Here is a 21,532-nt window from a genome sequence, read left to right on the forward strand (position 1 = left end):
TCGTAATAAAGATATAAAAGATTAATGAGTGGAAGACAAAATTTGAAATTAGGTGAACAAAGTTTTCATTCTGATTTGTAGCCAATAGCCAATAATGCTAGAATAAAAACTAAGAAGGCAGCAGGCAGCAGGCAGCAGGCAGCAAAAAGTTGTGGACGAGGCCAACAACACGCGGTGTTCCCAAGCGGTCCCCCATCTAAGTACTAACCGCGCCCGACGCTGCTTAATTTCGGTGATCGGACGAGAACCGATGTATTCAGCGTGGTATGGTCGTTGGCGAAAGTCGCTGGGCTAAACAGTGTCCTTATACTCTGATATTCAGTTATGCCCATAGACTGAAATAGACTGTTTTTGTACCATTGGGTTTTAGATATCGTAATAAAGATATAAAAGATTAATGAGTGGAAGACAAAATTTGAAATTAGGTGAACAAAGTTTTCATTCTGATTTGTAGCCAATAGCCAATAATGCTAGAATAAAAACTAAGAAGGCAGCAGGCAGCAGGCAGGCAGCAGGCAGCAAAAAGTTGTGGACGAGGCCAACAACACGCGGTGTTCCCAAGCGGTCCCCATCTAAGTACTAACCGCGCCCGACGCTGCTTAATTTCGGTGATCGGACGAGAACCGATGTATTCAGCGTGGTATGGTCGTTGGCGAAAGTCGCTGGGCTAAACAGTGTCCTTATACTCTGATATTCAGTTATGCCCATAGACTGAAATAGACTGTTTTTGTACCATTGGGTTTTAGATATCGTAATAAAGATATAAAAGATTAATGAGTGGAAGACAAAATTTGAAATTAGGTGAACAAAGTTTTCATTCTGATTTGTAGCCAATAGCCAATAATGCTAGAATAAAAACTAAGAAGGCAGCAAACAGCAGGCAGCAGGCAGCAAAAAGTTGTGGACGAGGCCAACAACACGCGGTGTTCCCAAGCGGTCCCCATCTAAGTACTAACCGCGCCCGACGCTGCTTAATTTCGGTGATCGGACGAGAACCGATGTATTCAGCGTGGTATGGTCGTTGGCGAAAGTCGCTGGGCTAAACAGTGTCCTTATACTCTGATATTCAGTTATGCCCATAGACTGAAATAGACTGTTTTTGTACCATTGGGTTTTAGATATCGTAATAAAGATATAAAAGATTAATGAGTGGAAGACAAAATTTGAAATTAGGTGAACAAAGTTTTCATTCTGATTGTAGCCAATAGCCAATAATGCTAGAATAAAAACTAAGAAGGCAGCAGGCAGCAGGCAGCAGGCAGCAAAAAGTTGTGGACGAGGCCAACAACACGCGGTGTTCCCAAGCGGTCCCCCATCTAAGTACTAACCGCGCCCGACGCTGCTTAATTTCGGTGATCGGACGAGAACCGATGTATTCAGCGTGGTATGGTCGTTGGCGAAAGTCGCTGGGCTAAACAGTGTCCTTATACTCTGATATTCAGTTATGCCCATAGACTGAAATAGACTGTTTTTGTACCATTGGGTTTTAGATATCGTAATAAAGATATAAAAGATTAATGAGTGGAAGACAAAATTTGAAATTAGGTGAACAAAGTTTTCATTCTGATTTGTAGCCAATAGCCAATAATGCTAGAATAAAAACTAAGAAGGCAGCAAACAGCAGGCAGCAGGCAGCAAAAAGTTGTGGACGAGGCCAACAACACGCGGTGTTGCCAAGCGGTCCCCCATCTAAGTACTAACCGCGCCCGACGCTGCTTAATTTCGGTGATCGGACGAGAACCGATGTATTCAGCGTGGTATGGTCGTTGGCGAAAGTCGCTGGGCTAAACAGTGTCCTTATACTCTGATATTCAGTTATGCCCATAGACTGAAATAGACTGTTTTTGTACCATTGGGTTTTAGATATCGTAATAAAGATATAAAAGATTAATGAGTGGAAGACAAAATTTGAAATTAGGTGAACAAAGTTTTCATTCTGATTTGTAGCCAATAGCCAATAATGCTAGAATAAAAACTAAGAAGGCAGCAGGCAGCAGGCAGCAAAAAGTTGTGGACGAGGCCAACAACACGCGGTGTTCCCAAGCGGTCCCCCATCTAAGTACTAACCGCGCCCGACGCTGCTTAATTTCGGTGATCGGACGAGAACCGATGTATTCAGCGTGGTATGGTCGTTGGCGAAAGTCGCTGGGCTAAACAGTGTCCTTATACTCTGATATTCAGTTATGCCCATAGACTGAAATAGACTGTTTTTGTACCATTGGGTTTTAGATATCGTAATAAAGATATAAAAGATTAATGAGTGGAAGACAAAATTTGAAATTAGGTGAACAAAGTTTTCATTCTGATTTGTAGCCAATAGCCAATAATGCTAGAATAAAAACTAAGAAGGCAGCAGGCAGCAGGCAGCAGGCAGCAGGCAGCAAAAAGTTGTGGACGAGGCCAACAACACGCGGTGTTCCCAAGCGGTCCCTCATCTAAGTACTAACCGCGCCCGACGCTGCTTAATTTCGGTGATCGGACGAGAACCGATGTATTCAGCGTGGTATGGTCGTTGGCGAAAGTCGCTGGGCTAAACAGTGTCCTTATACTCTGATATTCAGTTATGCCCATAGACTGAAATAGACTGTTTTTGTACCATTGGGTTTTAGATATCGTAATAAAGATATAAAAGATTAATGAGTGGAAGACAAAATTTGAAATTAGGTGAACAAAGTTTTCATTCTGATTTGTAGCCAATAGCCAATAATGCTAGAATAAAAACTAAGAAGGCAGCAGGCAGCAGGCAGCAGGCAGCAAAAAGTTGTGGACGAGGCCAACAACACGCGGTGTTCCCAAGCGGTCCCCCATCTAAGTACTAACCGCGCCCGACGCTGCTTAATTTCGGTGATCGGACGAGAACCGATGTATTCAGCGTGGTATGGTCGTTGGCGAAAGTCGCTGGGCTAAACAGTGTCCTTATACTCTGATATTCAGTTATGCCCATAGACTGAAATAGACTGTTTTTGTACCATTGGGTTTTAGATATCGTAATAAAGATATAAAAGATTAATGAGTGGAAGACAAAATTTGAAATTAGGTGAACAAAGTTTTCATTCTGATTTGTAGCCAATAGCCAATAATGCTAGAATAAAAACTAAGAAGGCAGCAGGCAGCAAAAAGTTGTGGACGAGGCCAACAACACGCGGTGTTCCCAAGCGGTCCCACATCTAAGTACTAACCGCGCCCGACGCTGCTTAATTTCGGTGATCGGACGAGAACCGATGTATTCAGCGTGGTATGGTCGTTGGCGAAAGTCGCTGGGCTAAACAGTGTCCTTATACTCTGATATTCAGTTATGCCCATAGACTGAAATAGACTGTTTTTGTACCATTGGGTTTTAGATATCGTAATAAAGATATAAAAGATTAATGAGTGGAAGACAAAATTTGAAATTAGGTGAACAAAGTTTTCATTCTGATTTGTAGCCAATAGCCAATAATGCTAGAATAAAAACTAAGAAGGCAGCAGGCAGCAGGCAGCAGGCAGCAAAAAGTTGTGGACGAGGCCAACAACACGCGGTGTTCCCAAGCGGTCCCCCATCTAAGTACTAACCGCGCCCGACGCTGCTTAATTTCGGTGATCGGACGAGAACCGATGTATTCAGCGTGGTATGGTCGTTGGCGAAAGTCGCTGGGCTAAACAGTGTCCTTATACTCTGATATTCAGTTATGCCCATAGACTGAAATAGACTGTTTTTGTACCATTGGGTTTTAGATATCGTAATAAAGATATAAAAGATTAATGAGTGGAAGACAAAATTTGAAATTAGGTGAACAAAGTTTTCATTCTGATTTGTAGCCAATAGCCAATAATGCTAGAATAAAAACTAAGAAGGCAGCAGGCAGCAAAAAGTTGTGGACGAGGCCAACAACACGCGGTGTTCCCAAGCGGTCCCACATCTAAGTACTAACCGCGCCCGACGCTGCTTAATTTCGGTGATCGGACGAGAACCGATGTATTCAGCGTGGTATGGTCGTTGGCGAAAGTCGCTGGGCTAAACAGTGTCCTTATACTCTGATATTCAGTTATGCCCATAGACTGAAATAGACTGTTTTTGTACCATTGGGTTTTAGATATCGTAATAAAGATATAAAAGATTAATGAGTGGAAGACAAAATTTGAAATTAGGTGAACAAAGTTTTCATTCTGATTTGTAGCCAATAGCCAATAATGCTAGAATAAAAACTAAGAAGGCAGCAGGCAGCAGGCAGCAGGCAGCAAAAAGTTGTGGACGAGGCCAACAACACGCGGTGTTCCCAAGCGGTCCCCCATCTAAGTACTAACCGCGCCCGACGCTGCTTAATTTCGGTGATCGGACGAGAACCGATGTATTCAGCGTGGTATGGTCGTTGGCGAAAGTCGCTGGGCTAAACAGTGTCCTTATACTCTGATATTCAGTTATGCCCATAGACTGAAATAGACTGTTTTTGTACCATTGGGTTTTAGATATCGTAATAAAGATATAAAAGATTAATGAGTGGAAGACAAAATTTGAAATTAGGTGAACAAAGTTTTCATTCTGATTTGTAGCCAATAGCCAATAATGCTAGAATAAAAACTAAGAAGGCAGCAGGCAGCAGGCAGCAGGCAGCAAAAAGTTGTGGACGAGGCCAACAACACGCGGTGTTCCCAAGCGGTCCCCCATCTAAGTACTAACCGCGCCCGACGCTGCTTAATTTCGGTGATCGGACGAGAACCGATGTATTCAGCGTGGTATGGTCGTTGGCGAAAGTCGCTGGGCTAAACAGTGTCCTTATACTCTGATATTCAGTTATGCCCATAGACTGAAATAGACTGTTTTTGTACCATTGGGTTTTAGATATCGTAATAAAGATATAAAAGATTAATGAGTGGAAGACAAAATTTGAAATTAGGTGAACAAAGTTTTCATTCTGATTTGTAGCCAATAGCCAATAATGCTAGAATAAAAACTAAGAAGGCAGCAGGCAGCAGGCAGCAGGCAGCAAAAAGTTGTGGACGAGGCCAACAACATTAATGAGTGGAAGACAAAATTTGAAATTAGGTGAACAAAGTTTTCATTCTGATTTGTAGCCAATAGCCAATAATGCTAGAATAAAAACTAAGAAGGCAGCAGGCAGCAAAAAGTTGTGGACGAGGCCAACAACACGCGGTGTTCCCAAGCGGTCCCACATCTAAGTACTAACCGCGCCCGACGCTGCTTAATTTCGGTGATCGGACGAGAACCGATGTATTCAGCGTGGTATGGTCGTTGGCGAAAGTCGCTGGGCTAAACAGTGTCCTTATACTCTGATATTCAGTTATGCCCATAGACTGAAATAGACTGTTTTTGTACCATTGGGTTTTAGATATCGTAATAAAGATATAAAAGATTAATGAGTGGAAGACAAAATTTGAAATTAGGTGAACAAAGTTTTCATTCTGATTTGTAGCCAATAGCCAATAATGCTAGAATAAAAACTAAGAAGGCAGCAGGCAGCAGGCAGCAGGCAGCAAAAAGTTGTGGACGAGGCCAACAACACGCGGTGTTCCCAAGCGGTCCCCCATCTAAGTACTAACCGCGCCCGACGCTGCTTAATTTCGGTGATCGGACGAGAACCGATGTATTCAGCGTGGTATGGTCGTTGGCGAAAGTCGCTGGGCTAAACAGTGTCCTTATACTCTGATATTCAGTTATGCCCATAGACTGAAATAGACTGTTTTTGTACCATTGGGTTTTAGATATCGTAATAAAGATATAAAAGATTAATGAGTGGAAGACAAAATTTGAAATTAGGTGAACAAAGTTTTCATTCTGATTTGTAGCCAATAGCCAATAATGCTAGAATAAAAACTAAGAAGGCAGCAGGCAGCAGGCAGCAGGCAGCAAAAAGTTGTGGACGAGGCCAACAACACGCGGTGTTCCCAAGCGGTCCCCCATCTAAGTACTAACCGCGCCCGACGCTGCTTAATTTCGGTGATCGGACGAGAACCGATGTATTCAGCGTGGTATGGTCGTTGGCGAAAGTCGCTGGGCTAAACAGTGTCCTTATACTCTGATATTCAGTTATGCCCATAGACTGAAATAGACTGTTTTTGTACCATTGGGTTTTAGATATCGTAATAAAGATATAAAAGATTAATGAGTGGAAGACAAAATTTGAAATTAGGTGAACAAAGTTTTCATTCTGATTTGTAGCCAATAGCCAATAATGCTAGAATAAAAACTAAGAAGGCAGCAGGCAGCAGGCAGCAGGCAGCAAAAAGTTGTGGACGAGGCCAACAACACGCGGTGTTCCCAAGCGGTCCCCCATCTAAGTACTAACCGCGCCCGACGCTGCTTAATTTCGGTGATCGGACGAGAACCGATGTATTCAGCGTGGTATGGTCGTTGGCGAAAGTCGCTGGGCTAAACAGTGTCCTTATACTCTGATATTCAGTTATGCCCATAGACTGAAATAGACTGTTTTTGTACCATTGGGTTTTAGATATCGTAATAAAGATATAAAAGATTAATGAGTGGAAGACAAAATTTGAAATTAGGTGAACAAAGTTTTCATTCTGATTTGTAGCCAATAGCCAATAATGCTAGAATAAAAACTAAGAAGGCAGCAGGCAGCAGGCAGCAGGCAGCAAAAAGTTGTGGACGAGGCCAACAACACGCGGTGTTCCCAAGCGGTCCCCCATCTAAGTACTAACCGCGCCCGACGCTGCTTAATTTCGGTGATCGGACGAGAACCGATGTATTCAGCGTGGTATGGTCGTTGGCGAAAGTCGCTGGGCTAAACAGTGTCCTTATACTCTGATATTCAGTTATGCCCATAGACTGAAATAGACTGTTTTTGTACCATTGGGTTTTAGATATCGTAATAAAGATATAAAAGATTAATGAGTGGAAGACAAAATTTGAAATTAGGTGAACAAAGTTTTCATTCTGATTGGTAGCCAATAGCCAATAATGCTAGAATAAAAACTAAGAAGGCAGCAGGCAGCAGGCAGCAAAAAGTTGTGGACGAGGCCAACAACACGCGGTGTTCCCAAGCGGTCCCCCATCTAAGTACTAACCGCGCCCGACGCTGCTTAATTTCGGTGATCGGACGAGAACCGATGTATTCAGCGTGGTATGGTCGTTGGCGAAAGTCGCTGGGCTAAACAGTGTCCTTATACTCTGATATTCAGTTATGCCCATAGACTGAAATAGACTGTTTTTGTACCATTGGGTTTTAGATATCGTAATAAAGATATAAAAGATTAATGAGTGGAAGACAAAATTTGAAATTAGGTGAACAAAGTTTTCATTCTGATTTGTAGCCAATAGCCAATAATGCTAGAATAAAAACTAAGAAGGCAGCAGGCAGCAGGCAGCAAAAAGTTGTGGACGAGGCCAACAACACGCGGTGTTCCCAAGCGGTCCCCCATCTAAGTACTAACCGCGCCCGACGCTGCTTAATTTCGGTGATCGGACGAGAACCGATGTATTCAGCGTGGTATGGTCGTTGGCGAAAGTCGCTGGGCTAAACAGTGTCCTTATACTCTGATATTCAGTTATGCCCATAGACTGAAATAGACTGTTTTTGTACCATTGGGTTTTAGATATCGTAATAAAGATATAAAAGATTAATGAGTGGAAGACAAAATTTGAAATTAGGTGAACAAAGTTTTCATTCTGATTTGTAGCCAATAGCCAATAATGCTAGAATAAAAACTAAGAAGGCAGCAGGCAGCAAAAAGTTGTGGACGAGGCCAACAACACGCGGTGTTCCCAAGCGGTCCCCCATCTAAGTACTAACCGCGCCCGACGCTGCTTAATTTCGGTGATCGGACGAGAACCGATGTATTCAGCGTGGTATGGTCGTTGGCGAAAGTCGCTGGGCTAAACAGTGTCCTTATACTCTGATATTCAGTTATGCCCATAGACTGAAATAGACTGTTTTTGTACCATTGGGTTTTAGATATCGTAATAAAGATATAAAAGATTAATGAGTGGAAGACAAAATTTGAAATTAGGTGAACAAAGTTTTCATTCTGATTTGTAGCCAATAGCCAATAATGCTAGAATAAAAACTAAGAAGGCAGCAGGCAGCAGGCAGCAGGCAGCAGGCAGCAAAAAGTTGTGGACGAGGCCAACAACACGCGGTGTTCCCAAGCGGTCCCCCATCTAAGTACTAACCGCGCCCGACGCTGCTTAATTTCGGTGATCGGACGAGAACCGATGTATTCAGCGTGGTATGGTCGTTGGCGAAAGTCGCTGGGCTAAACAGTGTCCTTATACTCTGATATTCAGTTATGCCCATAGACTGAAATAGACTGTTTTTGTACCATTGGGTTTTAGATATCGTAATAAAGATATAAAAGATTAATGAGTGGAAGACAAAATTTGAAATTAGGTGAACAAAGTTTTCATTCTGATTTGTAGCCAATAGCCAATAATGCTAGAATAAAAACTAAGAAGGCAGCAGGCAGCAGGCAGCAGGCAGCAAAAAGTTGTGGACGAGGCCAACAACACGCGGTGTTCCCAAGCGGTCCCCCATCTAAGTACTAACCGCGCCCGACGCTGCTTAATTTCGGTGATCGGACGAGAACCGATGTATTCAGCGTGGTATGGTCGTTGGCGAAAGTCGCTGGGCTAAACAGTGTCCTTATACTCTGATATTCAGTTATGCCCATAGACTGAAATAGACTGTTTTTGTACCATTGGGTTTTAGATATCGTAATAAAGATATAAAAGATTAATGAGTGGAAGACAAAATTTGAAATTAGGTGAACAAAGTTTTCATTCTGATTTGTAGCCAATAGCCAATAATGCTAGAATAAAAACTAAGAAGGCAGCAGGCAGCAAAAAGTTGTGGACGAGGCCAACAACACGCGGTGTTCCCAAGCGGTCCCCCATCTAAGTACTAACCGCGCCCGACGCTGCTTAATTTCGGTGATCGGACGAGAACCGATGTATTCAGCGTGGTATGGTCGTTGGCGAAAGTCGCTGGGCTAAACAGTGTCCTTATACTCTGATATTCAGTTATGCCCATAGACTGAAATAGACTGTTTTTGTACCATTGGGTTTTAGATATCGTAATAAAGATATAAAAGATTAATGAGTGGAAGACAAAATTTGAAATTAGGTGAACAAAGTTTTCATTCTGATTTGTAGCCAATAGCCAATAATGCTAGAATAAAAACTAAGAAGGCAGCAGGCAGCAGGCAGCAGGCAGCAGGCAGCAAAAAGTTGTGGACGAGGCCAACAACACGCGGTGTTCCCAAGCGGTCCCCCATCTAAGTACTAACCGCGCCCGACGCTGCTTAATTTCGGTGATCGGACGAGAACCGATGTATTCAGCGTGGTATGGTCGTTGGCGAAAGTCGCTGGGCTAAACAGTGTCCTTATACTCTGATATTCAGTTATGCCCATAGACTGAAATAGACTGTTTTTGTACCATTGGGTTTTAGATATCGTAATAAAGATATAAAAGATTAATGAGTGGAAGACAAAATTTGAAATTAGGTGAACAAAGTTTTCATTCTGATTTGTAGCCAATAGCCAATAATGCTAGAATAAAAACTAAGAAGGCAGCAGGCAGCAGGCAGCAGGCAGCAAAAAGTTGTGGACGAGGCCAACAACACGCGGTGTTCCCAAGCGGTCCCCCATCTAAGTACTAACCGCGCCCGACGCTGCTTAATTTCGGTGATCGGACGAGAACCGATGTATTCAGCGTGGTATGGTCGTTGGCGAAAGTCGCTGGGCTAAACAGTGTCCTTATACTCTGATATTCAGTTATGCCCATAGACTGAAATAGACTGTTTTTGTACCATTGGGTTTTAGATATCGTAATAAAGATATAAAAGATTAATGAGTGGAAGACAAAATTTGAAATTAGGTGAACAAAGTTTTCATTCTGATTTGTAGCCAATAGCCAATAATGCTAGAATAAAAACTAAGAAGGCAGCAGGCAGCAGGCAGCAGGCAGCAAAAAGTTGTGGACGAGGCCAACAACACGCGGTGTTCCCAAGCGGTCCCCCATCTAAGTACTAACCGCGCCCGACGCTGCTTAATTTCGGTGATCGGACGAGAACCGATGTATTCAGCGTGGTATGGTCGTTGGCGAAAGTCGCTGGGCTAAACAGTGTCCTTATACTCTGATATTCAGTTATGCCCATAGACTGAAATAGACTGTTTTTGTACCATTGGGTTTTAGATATCGTAATAAAGATATAAAAGATTAATGAGTGGAAGACAAAATTTGAAATTAGGTGAACAAAGTTTTCATTCTGATTTGTAGCCAATAGCCAATAATGCTAGAATAAAAACTAAGAAGGCAGCAGGCAGCAAAAAGTTGTGGACGAGGCCAACAACACGCGGTGTTCCCAAGCGGTCCCCCATCTAAGTACTAACCGCGCCCGACGCTGCTTAATTTCGGTGATCGGACGAGAACCGATGTATTCAGCGTGGTATGGTCGTTGGCGAAAGTCGCTGGGCTAAACAGTGTCCTTATACTCTGATATTCAGTTATGCCCATAGACTGAAATAGACTGTTTTTGTACCATTGGGTTTTAGATATCGTAATAAAGATATAAAAGATTAATGAGTGGAAGACAAAATTTGAAATTAGGTGAACAAAGTTTTCATTCTGATTGGTAGCCAATAGCCAATAATGCTAGAATAAAAACTAAGAAGGCAGCAGGCAGCAGGCAGCAAAAAGTTGTGGACGAGGCCAACAACACGCGGTGTTCCCAAGCGGTCCCCCATCTAAGTACTAACCGCGCCCGACGCTGCTTAATTTCGGTGATCGGACGAGAACCGATGTATTCAGCGTGGTATGGTCGTTGGCGAAAGTCGCTGGGCTAAACAGTGTCCTTATACTCTGATATTCAGTTATGCCCATAGACTGAAATAGACTGTTTTTGTACCATTGGGTTTTAGATATCGTAATAAAGATATAAAAGATTAATGAGTGGAAGACAAAATTTGAAATTAGGTGAAAAAAGTTTTCATTCTGATTTGTAGCCAATAGCCAATAATGCTAGAATAAAAACTAAGAAGGCAGCAGGCAGCAGGCAGCAGGCAGCAGGCAGCAAAAAGTTGTGGACGAGGCCAACAACACGCGGTGTTCCCAAGCGGTCCCCCATCTAAGTACTAACCGCGCCCGACGCTGCTTAATTTCGGTGATCGGACGAGAACCGATGTATTCAGCGTGGTATGGTCGTTGGCGAAAGTCGCTGGGCTAAACAGTGTCCTTATACTCTGATATTCAGTTATGCCCATAGACTGAAATAGACTGTTTTTGTACCATTGGGTTTTAGATATCGTAATAAAGATATAAAAGATTAATGAGTGGAAGACAAAATTTGAAATTAGGTGAACAAAGTTTTCATTCTGATTTGTAGCCAATAGCCAATAATGCTAGAATAAAAACTAAGAAGGCAGCAGGCAGCAGGCAGCAGGCAGCAGGCAGCAAAAAGTTGTGGACGAGGCCAACAACACGCGGTGTTCCCAAGCGGTCCCCCATCTAAGTACTAACCGCGCCCGACGCTGCTTAATTTCGGTGATCGGACGAGAACCGATGTATTCAGCGTGGTATGGTCGTTGGCGAAAGTCGCTGGGCTAAACAGTGTCCTTATACTCTGATATTCAGTTATGCCCATAGACTGAAATAGACTGTTTTTGTACCATTGGGTTTTAGATATCGTAATAAAGATATAAAAGATTAATGAGTGGAAGACAAAATTTGAAATTAGGTGAACAAAGTTTTCATTCTGATTTGTAGCCAATAGCCAATAATGCTAGAATAAAAACTAAGAAGGCAGCAGGCAGCAGGCAGCAGGCAGCAAAAAGTTGTGGACGAGGCCAACAACACGCGGTGTTCCCAAGCGGTCCCCCATCTAAGTACTAACCGCGCCCGACGCTGCTTAATTTCGGTGATCGGACGAGAACCGATGTATTCAGCGTGGTATGGTCGTTGGCGAAAGTCGCTGGGCTAAACAGTGTCCTTATACTCTGATATTCAGTTATGCCCATAGACTGAAATAGACTGTTTTTGTACCATTGGGTTTTAGATATCGTAATAAAGATATAAAAGATTAATGAGTGGAAGACAAAATTTGAAATTAGGTGAACAGTTATCATTATGATTAATATAGTTTTAAGTTACTGTGCATGTTTGTTTATACCCCTTACTCGTATAGTATAGTATATACTAGGAGGAAGCGCTTCCGACCAGGATTCGATCTGGCCCTGTCCGTATGTCGGTACGTACGTCGAGATCTCGGAAACTATAAAAGCTTGAAGATTGAGATTAAGCATACAGATTCTAGAAACATAGTCTCTGACTTTAAATTAAATTTTTTATTTTCGAAGAAGATTTTCTTTGACTTTAATTAATGGGGGTTAAACTTTAATTTTCCGCTTCTGCTCTACGGTAGCTTCAATTAAGTTAACGTAAAGTCCTTGTAAAAATTCCACTGCCAATGCAAACTACATAAATCAGTCGAATAGCTTTGCTTCTTTTGAAATTCTATGAAAAAAGGCGTCGAACTATTCACGACTCCCCATCTCTTTAATATTTCTACGACTTACGTGTCTATTTTCAAAGGGGTAGATTCCGAAACCACCCACCCATTAGTTTAAAACCCTCCCAAAACCCCGAGGATGTCATGTGGGATGGGCGTGGTGGAGGCGGGCCAGTTGACGCTGTTGTTTTCATAAGTTGTTGCCTTTGTTGCATTTGTTTTGGCATGTTTATTGCACTGTCAACGGCAATGCATGAAAAGTTTTAGTTAGCCAAGTTAAGTTGTTGCTGGTGACAAACCCTCTGCGTGCAGGACCCGTATTTGCTCCCCGGGAGTTATCCGGCTCTGGCCTCCTCCAATGCCCAACCGTAACTGTTAATGTGTTTGAAGTCAAATTGTTTGCAGTCACGTGACCAACAGCTGAGGCATCAGCAGTAGCAGGAGCGAAAACAACTTTATCCATGATTAATCAGTTGCATTTAAATGTGCATGATATCCTGGGCGGGGCTCGTACACTGGTGACAACTGCAGTCCTCTTGGCCAAGCTCGAGTGCTCATATCCGGCCAACAGATGGGCTAAGGACTTGCTTATGATTAATTTAATGCATTCAAAATTTAACTACAACTTCATTTCGCTTTATGGCTCCGGCTAACAAATCGGCGTGCGTTAATTAATTTTAATAACCATATTTATTTCACCTAACAGCTGGCCAAGTCACGCGTGTGTGTTGCCTTAACTGTGACATCGTAAATGTTTAATGGGAAAACACTTAGTTGGCCGAAGTGGAGAGGTTTGGTAGCGCAACAAACGTTAAGCCCACTTATTTAAGCGAATAAAAATGTTTCTTCCGAATGGGTTTCCTATTTCCTAGAAAAATATATTTTCTTGTAAACTGTACAGTTTAAAGGGCGAACGAAATCAAGGGCGTAACTGTGGTTCTGAAATCATAACTCTTTTATCATACTATAGATATAAATATATATCCACAGAAGTTAATTTCAGCTGCACAGATATGACTACGCATAATGGTAACTTACAATTCTTTGGCTTCACCTTACGTATGTACCACCCTTATAAGGTGGTTTTGCTTCCTTGAAGGGAGTTTTTCTTTGTGGGCCCGTTCCGAGAATTGCTTTCCCTTTGAATTCATTTCTTTTGTGGCGGTAGGGCAGCAGTGTATTGTAAATATTCATTACATGTGTGCAGCAAATTTTAATTTTTTCGCAAAACTGCAAAAACCCAAAGAGGGTGGCTCACACACTTACCATACAGCACCGTACAATATACTCGTGCTCCCAACGCATTTTCCCCTTGAGGGACGAGGGTTGGCACTCTGAGTGCACGACATTCATTGTGCTTAATGAACACTCGCATCCATTACGCTTGCATTATGTATGTAATGTCATAAATAATCAACAAAAAACGTGCGCAGCGAAAACCATAAAAAATTTGCCAATATTGCTCAAAATACCGGCAACAGATGCCTAAAATTTGGTATGCCGCAATGCCATGTGGCTTCTATTTTTGCCAAATTATTTTTTTTTGTTGTGTACTTATAGTACAACATTTTTTTTGGTTTAAATAAGAGCTTGATATGTGACATTCTGCAAGTGTAATTAACATATTTATAATAATAGTTTAAAATGCGTATTTTTTAAAAGATTTTTGAGTTTTGTTTGTCATCCGAACTTTTCAAACAAAATAAATCAAATATTTGGTATCGAAACTCATCTTCTACAATTAGGCTCTAAAATCGATCCTAACTTAAACAATATTTACCTATTTAGTAAGAGTTTAGTCCTTCAAAACGATACTTAACCCTTTCATTGTGGTTTGTTTGTTTGAACAAATATGAACTACAGATGTCGCGGAAATATAAAAGGAGTTCTATCACATACATATATCAGCGCATTCTTCTATTTTTTCGAAAGGGTAACGTTCTCCTCGGAAAGATTTCAATCGAGTGGTTTGCCAACAACCCTTTTCACGCTGTTACCCAACTATCTGTGACCCTCGCTTTTGTCACCCTCCGAGGAATAGCATACGTGGATGCCCAGGTTTTTGGAATGGTTCTGGGCTTCTGAGTTCTGCGTTCTGGCATACCTGCCGCGTTTGTAACCCCGCCATTAATACTCATTAGTAGCCGAGGTTCGGCGTGTGCCTTTATCAGCCATTTAGCCACTTTGTGTAATCCCAGGGAGCACAACAACCGCAACAAAATGCGTGTTTATTTGGGTGTGGGAGCCGGTTTGGTTTTTATTTTTGTTTCCTTACTTTTTTGTCTATACTCTTAATAATATTAAAAAATACACCCAGGGGGACAACGATTCGGTTTGTTTGGTTAGTTTCGCTGATGGTTGTGGTGGCTGGCGGTGGTGGGTTGATGTATCTGACCGTTTTGTCTGGGGCAGACGCATAAATTTCCTTTGTCTAAACCCCCAAGACAATTAGAGGCACGGCAGGGAAATAATGCCAAGGGCGGGTAGGTTGGTAAGAAGTGCAAAAATCGTTTTATATCCATTGAGAAAGACAATATAACAAAACACATACAACGCCAGTGACATGCGACGTTTCTCAAGTGATAAATGATGTCGCCCGTTACTTGCATTGCCTTTTTGAGTAACAGGCGTCTCTTCAGTTTGAGCCACGTTTATTTGCACTGTAAAATGGTTTTAGCATTTCAGCTTCTACATATGTGCTTTCTACCGTTTCCTCGGTTTTTGTGAGTGTGTGCGCCGGGCAAAATGAATGGCATGGCTTGTTTACTGTCATGTTAGCCAAACGAGTTGACAGGCGCAACGGCATTTGATTAGCCCTGAAGAAAAGGCTTTTCCTCTAATACAAGTGAGAGCTACGCAGCAAATTGAAGTAGCTGTAGGCTCCACGGCCAATCTGCAAAGGAAAGGCTTGAATTCGATGAATCCAATATCGAGCCAGCAGCCTTACGTCTATGAAGGTCCTCAGATTCAAATCGACCAGCAGGGCGCGCATCTTCATCGGCCTTTGGGCATGCATCATCATAAAAACCAGCATTCTCTGCAAAGGCATCTCGAAGTTGTACCATCCGCAAGAAAAGTAAGCAAGGCTCAGTTCATCGTGCTGAAAAAAGGACATTTTCGAAGGCTACTAAAAGGAAGTAAACAAAAATCATGCGGAGATATTGTCTGATTGCTATGGACCTTTTTTTTTACGAAATCATTCGACATATGAAACCAATATGAATGAATTTCAATTGAAAAAATGCGAGAATAAATTAACTTCTTTAGACGGATCTTTTGAAAATTTGTCAAAAATATATCATGATATTCTAGTCTTTATACTCACACACTCAACAATCAACGTGGCATGCCAATGATAAATCCACAATATACCAGCCATCACAAAAAGGTAAATGAACATGAAGAAGTAATCCATTTTGCTTGGAACCTTATTAAATATTAACCACATAAAATAGTAGTTTAAAAACTATAAATATGTAAATATTGAAACTTACGCCAACTGTCAAGGCAAAAAAGAGAAAGCACATGAGAACCGAGAAGATAATAAAATCTGCCATCACGGGAACGCAAATCAGATACTGTAGTTCCTGGACAAATTTTCGAATCCTCAGCTGTTCCTTTACAAATTCCTTGAAGAGTTGCATTTGCCAGAAGGTTAACTCACTGGCAGTTAGGCGACCAATTACCAATTTGAAATTAAGTCGGGTAATCTGCTCAAACGAGAATATTTATAAATTTAAATATTGAGTATACAAAGTTAGCAATGATTATTACATCCATCTCCTCCACTCGCTTGTTGAGTATCTGCAGCTTGAGATTTACGTACTTCATGAGGCAAGTGATAAATGTGTGCCACAATGGGATAGTCGTGATTCCCAGGCCCAGAGCATACCAAGGTCCCAAGTATCCAACAACGAAGTTATCGCAAAGTTCTCCGAAGGGAAATAGCTGAAATAGCAGAATGGGGTGCTCCTCACCACGTCGCACCGCTGGCACATTGAAAACCGATTTTGGCAGAAATAGAGTCCTGTAGATGCAGTCTGAATAGGCCATTAGGCCAGCAATAACCGATGGCACCCAGATCAACAGGGTAATGGTTCGTGTATAAGCCTGAGTGGCAACCAAAAGTTCCATCTCTCGATTATCTGCTTCGAGCATCAAGTTCTGGATATCCGAGTGGGCAACTCGCAAAAGGGATATTACTTCTGAAATAAAATAAAATAAAATAAATAAAATATCCTAGGCCTAATATTGCCACTCTTTGCAAGCAGAACATGTGATTTCCTTTTTGCTTTTATCAATTAATATATTAAATTTATAATTTAAACTTACTGCCTCTTTGCACGTAGGCATTAAAGGTGGCAATAGATACCGCGAAATACTGGACTGCGGTGGCGTAACTTGTGGCCCCATCATTAAGGTTTTCGTAACCACGAAACACTCTTGCCAGCATTAAAGCACAGCTAAGCCAAATCGATGCCGTCAAAATGGTGCAACGTATAAGACTTAACAAAGGCCTAATCTGATCCTTGGAGGCCACATATCCGTACCATTGGAAGCATCGCAGGTGGGTTCCAAAAATTGGATCCTCGAAAGTTGTCGGCGAAAGCAGCAGATCCTTAACTTTAAACATGTTAACTGTTTAGCAGTGTCCATATTCAAGGGTCTTTTATAGGATTTCACAGCCACTTTTTTTGAGGTGCTAAGTGGTTTGATTAGCAAGGGGCCCCGTTAAGTGCCAATAATTGTCCAATAATTGTCTCTGTTTACTGCTTTACCGACAGGTGCTGCAGTTCTGCATAGACGATTTGGTAATGTGCTAGGTGTAAGCCCTCCAGCCAGATGGCCTTCAATTATTTGTTGGCAAGTTTAAATTCGATTTGCATGTTACACTGTGCGACGCCCAAAACTTTGTCCACATTCGGGGGCAGCAATGTCAAACGTGTTTAGGCAGCGTTGCATGCGAGTGGGTGAAATTTGCTAGTGAAATTAAACTTTTTCCCAACTTGTTCTGGCCACTTTTCGAGAGTGTCCCTTTTCCAGCGGCCGGGGCCAGAGTGTAATCAGGTAATGAAAACGAATAAATAAGATGTGAGTGCAGTGCTTCAGGCTTTAATAAAATTAATTTTTGATCTCTTCTCCTCTTTGGGTCGAATTGCAGGTGCACGAACCAAATGCGGGGCCAGAGTCAATCAAGTGGTCAGATTGCGTAGCCAACTATCGACCATCGAACCAAGTAACCTCACATGGGACCAAAGGTCCTTCCGGCAAATGGCATTCAAGGAAGATGGAATGCGAGGACCGAGAAATCCGAGAATCCGAGAGCCCGAGGCGGCAACTCAGACTCAGAGTCGGAAAACGAGAATCTCGAATCGTTTTTGCATGTGACAATCATATGCAGGAGCTGAGTAATTCGCCAATATATACATGGGGCATCAACGGATATTGTATCTGTGGAGCGAAGCATGTGCGGCACGAGTGTGTCGTCTATTTCACAATTTGCATTTAATATCCTTGTGTGAATAATTTACAAATGCAATAAACGTAAATGCGTTTGGAGGAAACGCACTCAGACATGGCTGGGTGCGAACCGATCCCAGTCCATCTCGGAATTCGAGCCCGAATCCAGCATGGAAATGCTCCACTGCTCTGAGCTTCGGTAAAAATGGGATGTGTGTTATTGTGGGGGAAAACTCAATGCACGCATATTTGTATGTTGCATGTTTGCAACTGTCTCTCTGATGTTTGTGTTTGCAAATGTGTAAATGCATTCGCAGCTCGGTCGTATTTGTCTGTCTGCTGGCGTGAAATTTGCTGTAAGCAATAAGCCTGTGAGGATATTGAAAGTCACTCGTTTCTGGTATTTACTTATGCGTTTGTTTCATGCTCTGCTGCCAAATGGAATGGGAAATCGAAAGGATTCGGTGGAGTATCTATCTGCATTGGCCCGACTTGACTCGGTTTGGCTTGGCGCTTTTCACGCCACATTTGCCGGGGCAGAGTAATCGGATATTAGCCCGCCTTGCTTATTGTTATGGCATATTTATTGGTAGTCGGAATTGCACACGATGCTGCGTTCAGTTTTGTGGTTAACTTGCAGCTTTAACTGCCCCATAACTAAGGGCTTTTCCCATCGAGGAGAGCTCGTGTGGTCTGACTCCATTCCTTTTGACATCTTTGCGTGTTCTGTGGCTGCAATATCGGAATGGAAGTTTCATATATACAACGATTGCGGTTCATTTGCAAGGATAAAAGTTCAGCAATTGTCATTTAAGCTTGCCACTGACTGAACTAGAGTATCGTAAAATTATTATTTTCCCAACATAGCATCTAAAGCATCTCTAAAATAACATCTCGTTTTGGCACTGTAATCCATCAACTAAGTAAACTTCGATGAAATCTTTTGCAAAGAATTCTGAAACTATGCAACTTTGTTGGCCATGAATTATAGCCACATTTAACCTTAAATAAAGTCTTTTAAAAGTCCATAGACTTTAAGAGTGGGAGGACTTTACTTGGGCTTTTGGCGCCAACCAGCCACTAAATTGTTTACACGCAATTTCATCAAAACAATAAATCATGCAGTTGAATCGGCACAACAAAGGCGGCGACAACGACGACGTCCGCTTTCCCGCTTTTCCGCTTTCCCTTCACAGACGAACGACGTGACGTCAAGTTGACATTTGGTGAAAATCAAATCAAAAGCATTTTTCCGCACAGCGGAAGTGGCGCAAGTAGCAAGTCAAACTTGGCAAACACACATTTATAACGCGAGGATATAGTAATGGGACCCACAAACACAGAAATCCCCAAGTACATAAGTATATTCCCACAACATACACACATACATATGTGGGGTATATATTTGGTCTGACTGCTTGACGGCCAGGTCATCAATCGTGTGGTTGAAAGAAGGAGCAGCCGGGCAGGCAGCTTCAGTTGCGCCATTTTATTTAATTTATAAGTATAACATTTAATATTAATTATACGCCACGTAAGCTCATTGCGCACGGCGCTGAAAAGCCATGTCCTTAAATGTGTGCGAATGGGTGTGTGCGTTGTGTGTGTGTGCGATGTGTGTGTTTGCGGCAAAGGGGCCACAGGTTTTTATTTCGCTCATTAACTATGCACGTTTGTTGGCACTGCAATGGCCACAATGGTCAACATCGGTGGGCGACCAGGGCGGGAAAACCAGGAGCACGGACAGAACGAGGAGCACAAGAAGGGGACAGGATTCTGAAACAGGAACAGCAGAAATTCCCATTTAACCCTTCCTTTTCACTTTTTCTTTGGTAATGCGCAGGGAAAAGAAAAACAACCGTGAGATTGCAGTATATTTGAGCGATAAGTTGAAAGCGGTACACCCTTTGTTGGAGCTACCATTGTTATTGGAAATTTTTGATGAGATCTCTGGCGAAATACCTTTAAAAATGTATGTACATACCCGAGAAACATTAAATAATACTGTATATACGAAGGAATCAGAAATTGAAAATACTTTAAAAGGTGTTCAGAAGTAAGGAATCAAATAAAATGTATTGATATATACTCTCAAACACTTTCGTTAGCTATTTGGAAACCCTAGATATTTCTTCGCGTTAAAATAAATTTTATAAAAATATTTTTACAGATGAACTTTAAAATAAATATCGGTTCTGGGAATATTAAATAAAATGCTGAGAAAGGTGAATGTATCCAAGCCGCACTATCGAATATATAGGGCATTTCCAGAAGTGAAAGAGCCAACACGAAGCGTCCAAGTAAAAGTCCATAATGTTTAAATTGTGGCTCTCTACAAAAGCGAGAAATCAGCACAGCGAGTTTTTATTTGCATTAAGAAATTATAATTATGGCAGCTGGCACGCCCCACCTCCTCATCGCCACCTCTCCGCCCCCTTTGGAGAACGGTGTGTTTCGACCGCTTTTGGGGTTACTTTTGCCCTTTGCCGTAGTTTGTTGGCTTGTGTCTGACGGGTATACTGGTGCTCTGGCTCCCTGGCTGCGTGGGGTGCGCACTTTTTTAATTGAAAAGTGCAAAATAATGTTAAAGAAAAGTAAAAAGTAGTCGTGGCACAAAGTATACGCCAAGTATCCCGACCCCGTTCCATTACCCCACCATTTGGAATCCCGAGAGGCACGCCAACGCTTGTTTGTACTTGTGTAGGTAGCGAGTATTGTGAGCAGATGAATGCAGTTTGCTGCTTCAGTTTTTATCCTTTTGGTTTTATTTCACCGTGCCCAAGGGCTCGGAATGCGAGGGCTGGGTTGCGTGTCCCGCTTCAAGGAGCCTTCCGAGGCATAAATTGTGGCCAGAAATGAGCGTGAGGATGGCTTGTTTCTTCTTGGTAGCCTATACTGCTTGGGGTTTTTTTATTTTTCATTTGAAAGGTGGGTCCTGGTGACTCTGTGCATACTGGCTAAGGGTGGATTAATCGTTGGGGTAAACTGGTCAGTTGCGAAATCTTACAACTTTCATAAGCCAGTTTACCGGTGAAGGGCGAAATCGTGAGAAATCAGTTTTTAACCAAGTTTATTAACGTACGTAAAAGAAACCTTTGTAGTACATATATTATTAGTATTAGGTCATTATGAAATTATAAAAAAGAGGTGTACAATTTTTTTTTGATATTAAACAAAAAATTCTCTTATACCTCTTACTCTAGAGATATAAGCCAATCTGTGCATTACGTAAAATTCAAAATCTTATTGACCAATTGAATAAATTAGATTACCCTAGGCCATAATCCGTATCATTGGCTATCGATACTATTTGGTGTGCAATCTGAAGATATTTCCTTTGGATAATCAGCTTACATAATAAGTTGCCTTTCCACACTCTGCCAGTTATCTAATTTGCTGTGCCGGAGAATCAACACTTTGTAAAGCTGCCATAACAAGCGTTAAGTGGATGAAAGCCAGCTTCCCATTTATCGGTAATTGCGTCGTTCGCTGCGATTGTCGGGGCGTTCCATCGTTCGCTCTTAGCTCGAAATGCATACAATTTGCGCTACTTATGCTAAAATCGCAGCTGCATTCCATGGCCATGGCCAGCAGTCATGGAGCACCTGGCTGG

The 21,532-nt window shown here is 42.1% G+C and overlaps 1 protein-coding gene and 32 non-coding genes across 33 annotated transcripts; all 33 read right to left on the reverse strand.

Moving 5' to 3' along the window:
* Positions 1-159: 159 nt before the first annotated feature.
* LOC120284567 lies at positions 160-278 on the reverse strand. The gene has a single exon (XR_005543845.1). It is a non-coding gene; the product is annotated as a 5S ribosomal RNA (ribosomal RNA).
* A 258-nt stretch (positions 279-536) lies between these two features.
* LOC120284508 lies at positions 537-654 on the reverse strand. The gene has a single exon (XR_005543786.1). It is a non-coding gene; the product is annotated as a 5S ribosomal RNA (ribosomal RNA).
* A 254-nt stretch (positions 655-908) lies between these two features.
* LOC120284510 lies at positions 909-1,026 on the reverse strand. The gene has a single exon (XR_005543788.1). It is a non-coding gene; the product is annotated as a 5S ribosomal RNA (ribosomal RNA).
* Positions 1,027-1,279: 253 nt separating this feature from the next.
* LOC120284568 lies at positions 1,280-1,398 on the reverse strand. The gene has a single exon (XR_005543846.1). It is a non-coding gene; the product is annotated as a 5S ribosomal RNA (ribosomal RNA).
* A 254-nt stretch (positions 1,399-1,652) lies between these two features.
* LOC120284511 lies at positions 1,653-1,771 on the reverse strand. The gene has a single exon (XR_005543789.1). It is a non-coding gene; the product is annotated as a 5S ribosomal RNA (ribosomal RNA).
* A 247-nt stretch (positions 1,772-2,018) lies between these two features.
* LOC120284569 lies at positions 2,019-2,137 on the reverse strand. Its single transcript, XR_005543847.1, has one exon. It is a non-coding gene; the product is annotated as a 5S ribosomal RNA (ribosomal RNA).
* Positions 2,138-2,398: 261 nt separating this feature from the next.
* Positions 2,399-2,517, reverse strand: LOC120284500. Its single transcript, XR_005543778.1, has one exon. It is a non-coding gene; the product is annotated as a 5S ribosomal RNA (ribosomal RNA).
* A 254-nt stretch (positions 2,518-2,771) lies between these two features.
* LOC120284570 lies at positions 2,772-2,890 on the reverse strand. The gene has a single exon (XR_005543848.1). It is a non-coding gene; the product is annotated as a 5S ribosomal RNA (ribosomal RNA).
* Positions 2,891-3,130: 240 nt separating this feature from the next.
* LOC120284501 lies at positions 3,131-3,249 on the reverse strand. Its single transcript, XR_005543779.1, has one exon. It is a non-coding gene; the product is annotated as a 5S ribosomal RNA (ribosomal RNA).
* Positions 3,250-3,503: 254 nt separating this feature from the next.
* On the reverse strand, positions 3,504-3,622 carry LOC120284571. Its single transcript, XR_005543849.1, has one exon. It is a non-coding gene; the product is annotated as a 5S ribosomal RNA (ribosomal RNA).
* A 240-nt stretch (positions 3,623-3,862) lies between these two features.
* Positions 3,863-3,981, reverse strand: LOC120284502. The gene has a single exon (XR_005543780.1). It is a non-coding gene; the product is annotated as a 5S ribosomal RNA (ribosomal RNA).
* A 254-nt stretch (positions 3,982-4,235) lies between these two features.
* On the reverse strand, positions 4,236-4,354 carry LOC120284572. The gene has a single exon (XR_005543850.1). It is a non-coding gene; the product is annotated as a 5S ribosomal RNA (ribosomal RNA).
* A 254-nt stretch (positions 4,355-4,608) lies between these two features.
* Positions 4,609-4,727, reverse strand: LOC120284573. The gene has a single exon (XR_005543851.1). It is a non-coding gene; the product is annotated as a 5S ribosomal RNA (ribosomal RNA).
* Positions 4,728-5,116: 389 nt separating this feature from the next.
* Positions 5,117-5,235, reverse strand: LOC120284503. Its single transcript, XR_005543781.1, has one exon. It is a non-coding gene; the product is annotated as a 5S ribosomal RNA (ribosomal RNA).
* Positions 5,236-5,489: 254 nt separating this feature from the next.
* On the reverse strand, positions 5,490-5,608 carry LOC120284575. The gene has a single exon (XR_005543853.1). It is a non-coding gene; the product is annotated as a 5S ribosomal RNA (ribosomal RNA).
* Positions 5,609-5,862: 254 nt separating this feature from the next.
* LOC120284576 lies at positions 5,863-5,981 on the reverse strand. The gene has a single exon (XR_005543854.1). It is a non-coding gene; the product is annotated as a 5S ribosomal RNA (ribosomal RNA).
* Positions 5,982-6,235: 254 nt separating this feature from the next.
* LOC120284577 lies at positions 6,236-6,354 on the reverse strand. The gene has a single exon (XR_005543855.1). It is a non-coding gene; the product is annotated as a 5S ribosomal RNA (ribosomal RNA).
* A 254-nt stretch (positions 6,355-6,608) lies between these two features.
* On the reverse strand, positions 6,609-6,727 carry LOC120284578. Its single transcript, XR_005543856.1, has one exon. It is a non-coding gene; the product is annotated as a 5S ribosomal RNA (ribosomal RNA).
* Positions 6,728-6,974: 247 nt separating this feature from the next.
* LOC120284579 lies at positions 6,975-7,093 on the reverse strand. Its single transcript, XR_005543857.1, has one exon. It is a non-coding gene; the product is annotated as a 5S ribosomal RNA (ribosomal RNA).
* Positions 7,094-7,340: 247 nt separating this feature from the next.
* LOC120284580 lies at positions 7,341-7,459 on the reverse strand. The gene has a single exon (XR_005543858.1). It is a non-coding gene; the product is annotated as a 5S ribosomal RNA (ribosomal RNA).
* A 240-nt stretch (positions 7,460-7,699) lies between these two features.
* Positions 7,700-7,818, reverse strand: LOC120284581. Its single transcript, XR_005543859.1, has one exon. It is a non-coding gene; the product is annotated as a 5S ribosomal RNA (ribosomal RNA).
* A 261-nt stretch (positions 7,819-8,079) lies between these two features.
* LOC120284582 lies at positions 8,080-8,198 on the reverse strand. Its single transcript, XR_005543860.1, has one exon. It is a non-coding gene; the product is annotated as a 5S ribosomal RNA (ribosomal RNA).
* Positions 8,199-8,452: 254 nt separating this feature from the next.
* LOC120284583 lies at positions 8,453-8,571 on the reverse strand. Its single transcript, XR_005543861.1, has one exon. It is a non-coding gene; the product is annotated as a 5S ribosomal RNA (ribosomal RNA).
* A 240-nt stretch (positions 8,572-8,811) lies between these two features.
* On the reverse strand, positions 8,812-8,930 carry LOC120284584. The gene has a single exon (XR_005543862.1). It is a non-coding gene; the product is annotated as a 5S ribosomal RNA (ribosomal RNA).
* A 261-nt stretch (positions 8,931-9,191) lies between these two features.
* Positions 9,192-9,310, reverse strand: LOC120284586. Its single transcript, XR_005543864.1, has one exon. It is a non-coding gene; the product is annotated as a 5S ribosomal RNA (ribosomal RNA).
* A 254-nt stretch (positions 9,311-9,564) lies between these two features.
* On the reverse strand, positions 9,565-9,683 carry LOC120284587. The gene has a single exon (XR_005543865.1). It is a non-coding gene; the product is annotated as a 5S ribosomal RNA (ribosomal RNA).
* A 254-nt stretch (positions 9,684-9,937) lies between these two features.
* LOC120284588 lies at positions 9,938-10,056 on the reverse strand. The gene has a single exon (XR_005543866.1). It is a non-coding gene; the product is annotated as a 5S ribosomal RNA (ribosomal RNA).
* A 240-nt stretch (positions 10,057-10,296) lies between these two features.
* LOC120284589 lies at positions 10,297-10,415 on the reverse strand. Its single transcript, XR_005543867.1, has one exon. It is a non-coding gene; the product is annotated as a 5S ribosomal RNA (ribosomal RNA).
* A 247-nt stretch (positions 10,416-10,662) lies between these two features.
* LOC120284590 lies at positions 10,663-10,781 on the reverse strand. Its single transcript, XR_005543868.1, has one exon. It is a non-coding gene; the product is annotated as a 5S ribosomal RNA (ribosomal RNA).
* A 261-nt stretch (positions 10,782-11,042) lies between these two features.
* Positions 11,043-11,161, reverse strand: LOC120284493. Its single transcript, XR_005543771.1, has one exon. It is a non-coding gene; the product is annotated as a 5S ribosomal RNA (ribosomal RNA).
* A 261-nt stretch (positions 11,162-11,422) lies between these two features.
* On the reverse strand, positions 11,423-11,541 carry LOC120284494. Its single transcript, XR_005543772.1, has one exon. It is a non-coding gene; the product is annotated as a 5S ribosomal RNA (ribosomal RNA).
* A 254-nt stretch (positions 11,542-11,795) lies between these two features.
* LOC120284495 lies at positions 11,796-11,914 on the reverse strand. Its single transcript, XR_005543773.1, has one exon. It is a non-coding gene; the product is annotated as a 5S ribosomal RNA (ribosomal RNA).
* Positions 11,915-15,093: 3,179 nt separating this feature from the next.
* On the reverse strand, positions 15,094-17,121 carry LOC6735315 (odorant receptor 56a). Its single transcript, XM_002082231.4, has 6 exons — positions 16,792-17,121; positions 16,234-16,664; positions 15,954-16,169; positions 15,785-15,886; positions 15,407-15,559; positions 15,094-15,352 (listed from the first exon to the last, which is right to left on the reverse strand). Exons 1-6 carry the CDS (start codon positions 17,090-17,092, stop codon positions 15,296-15,298), a joined length of 1,260 nt encoding a protein of 419 aa, XP_002082267.1. The 5' UTR covers positions 17,093-17,121; the 3' UTR covers positions 15,094-15,295.
* Between the last annotated feature and the right edge of the window lie 4,411 nt (positions 17,122-21,532).

Source organism: Drosophila simulans, chromosome 2R (assembly GCF_016746395.2).
Source record: "Drosophila simulans strain w501 chromosome 2R, Prin_Dsim_3.1, whole genome shotgun sequence".
Lineage (NCBI taxonomy): Eukaryota > Metazoa > Arthropoda > Insecta > Diptera > Drosophilidae > Drosophila > Drosophila simulans.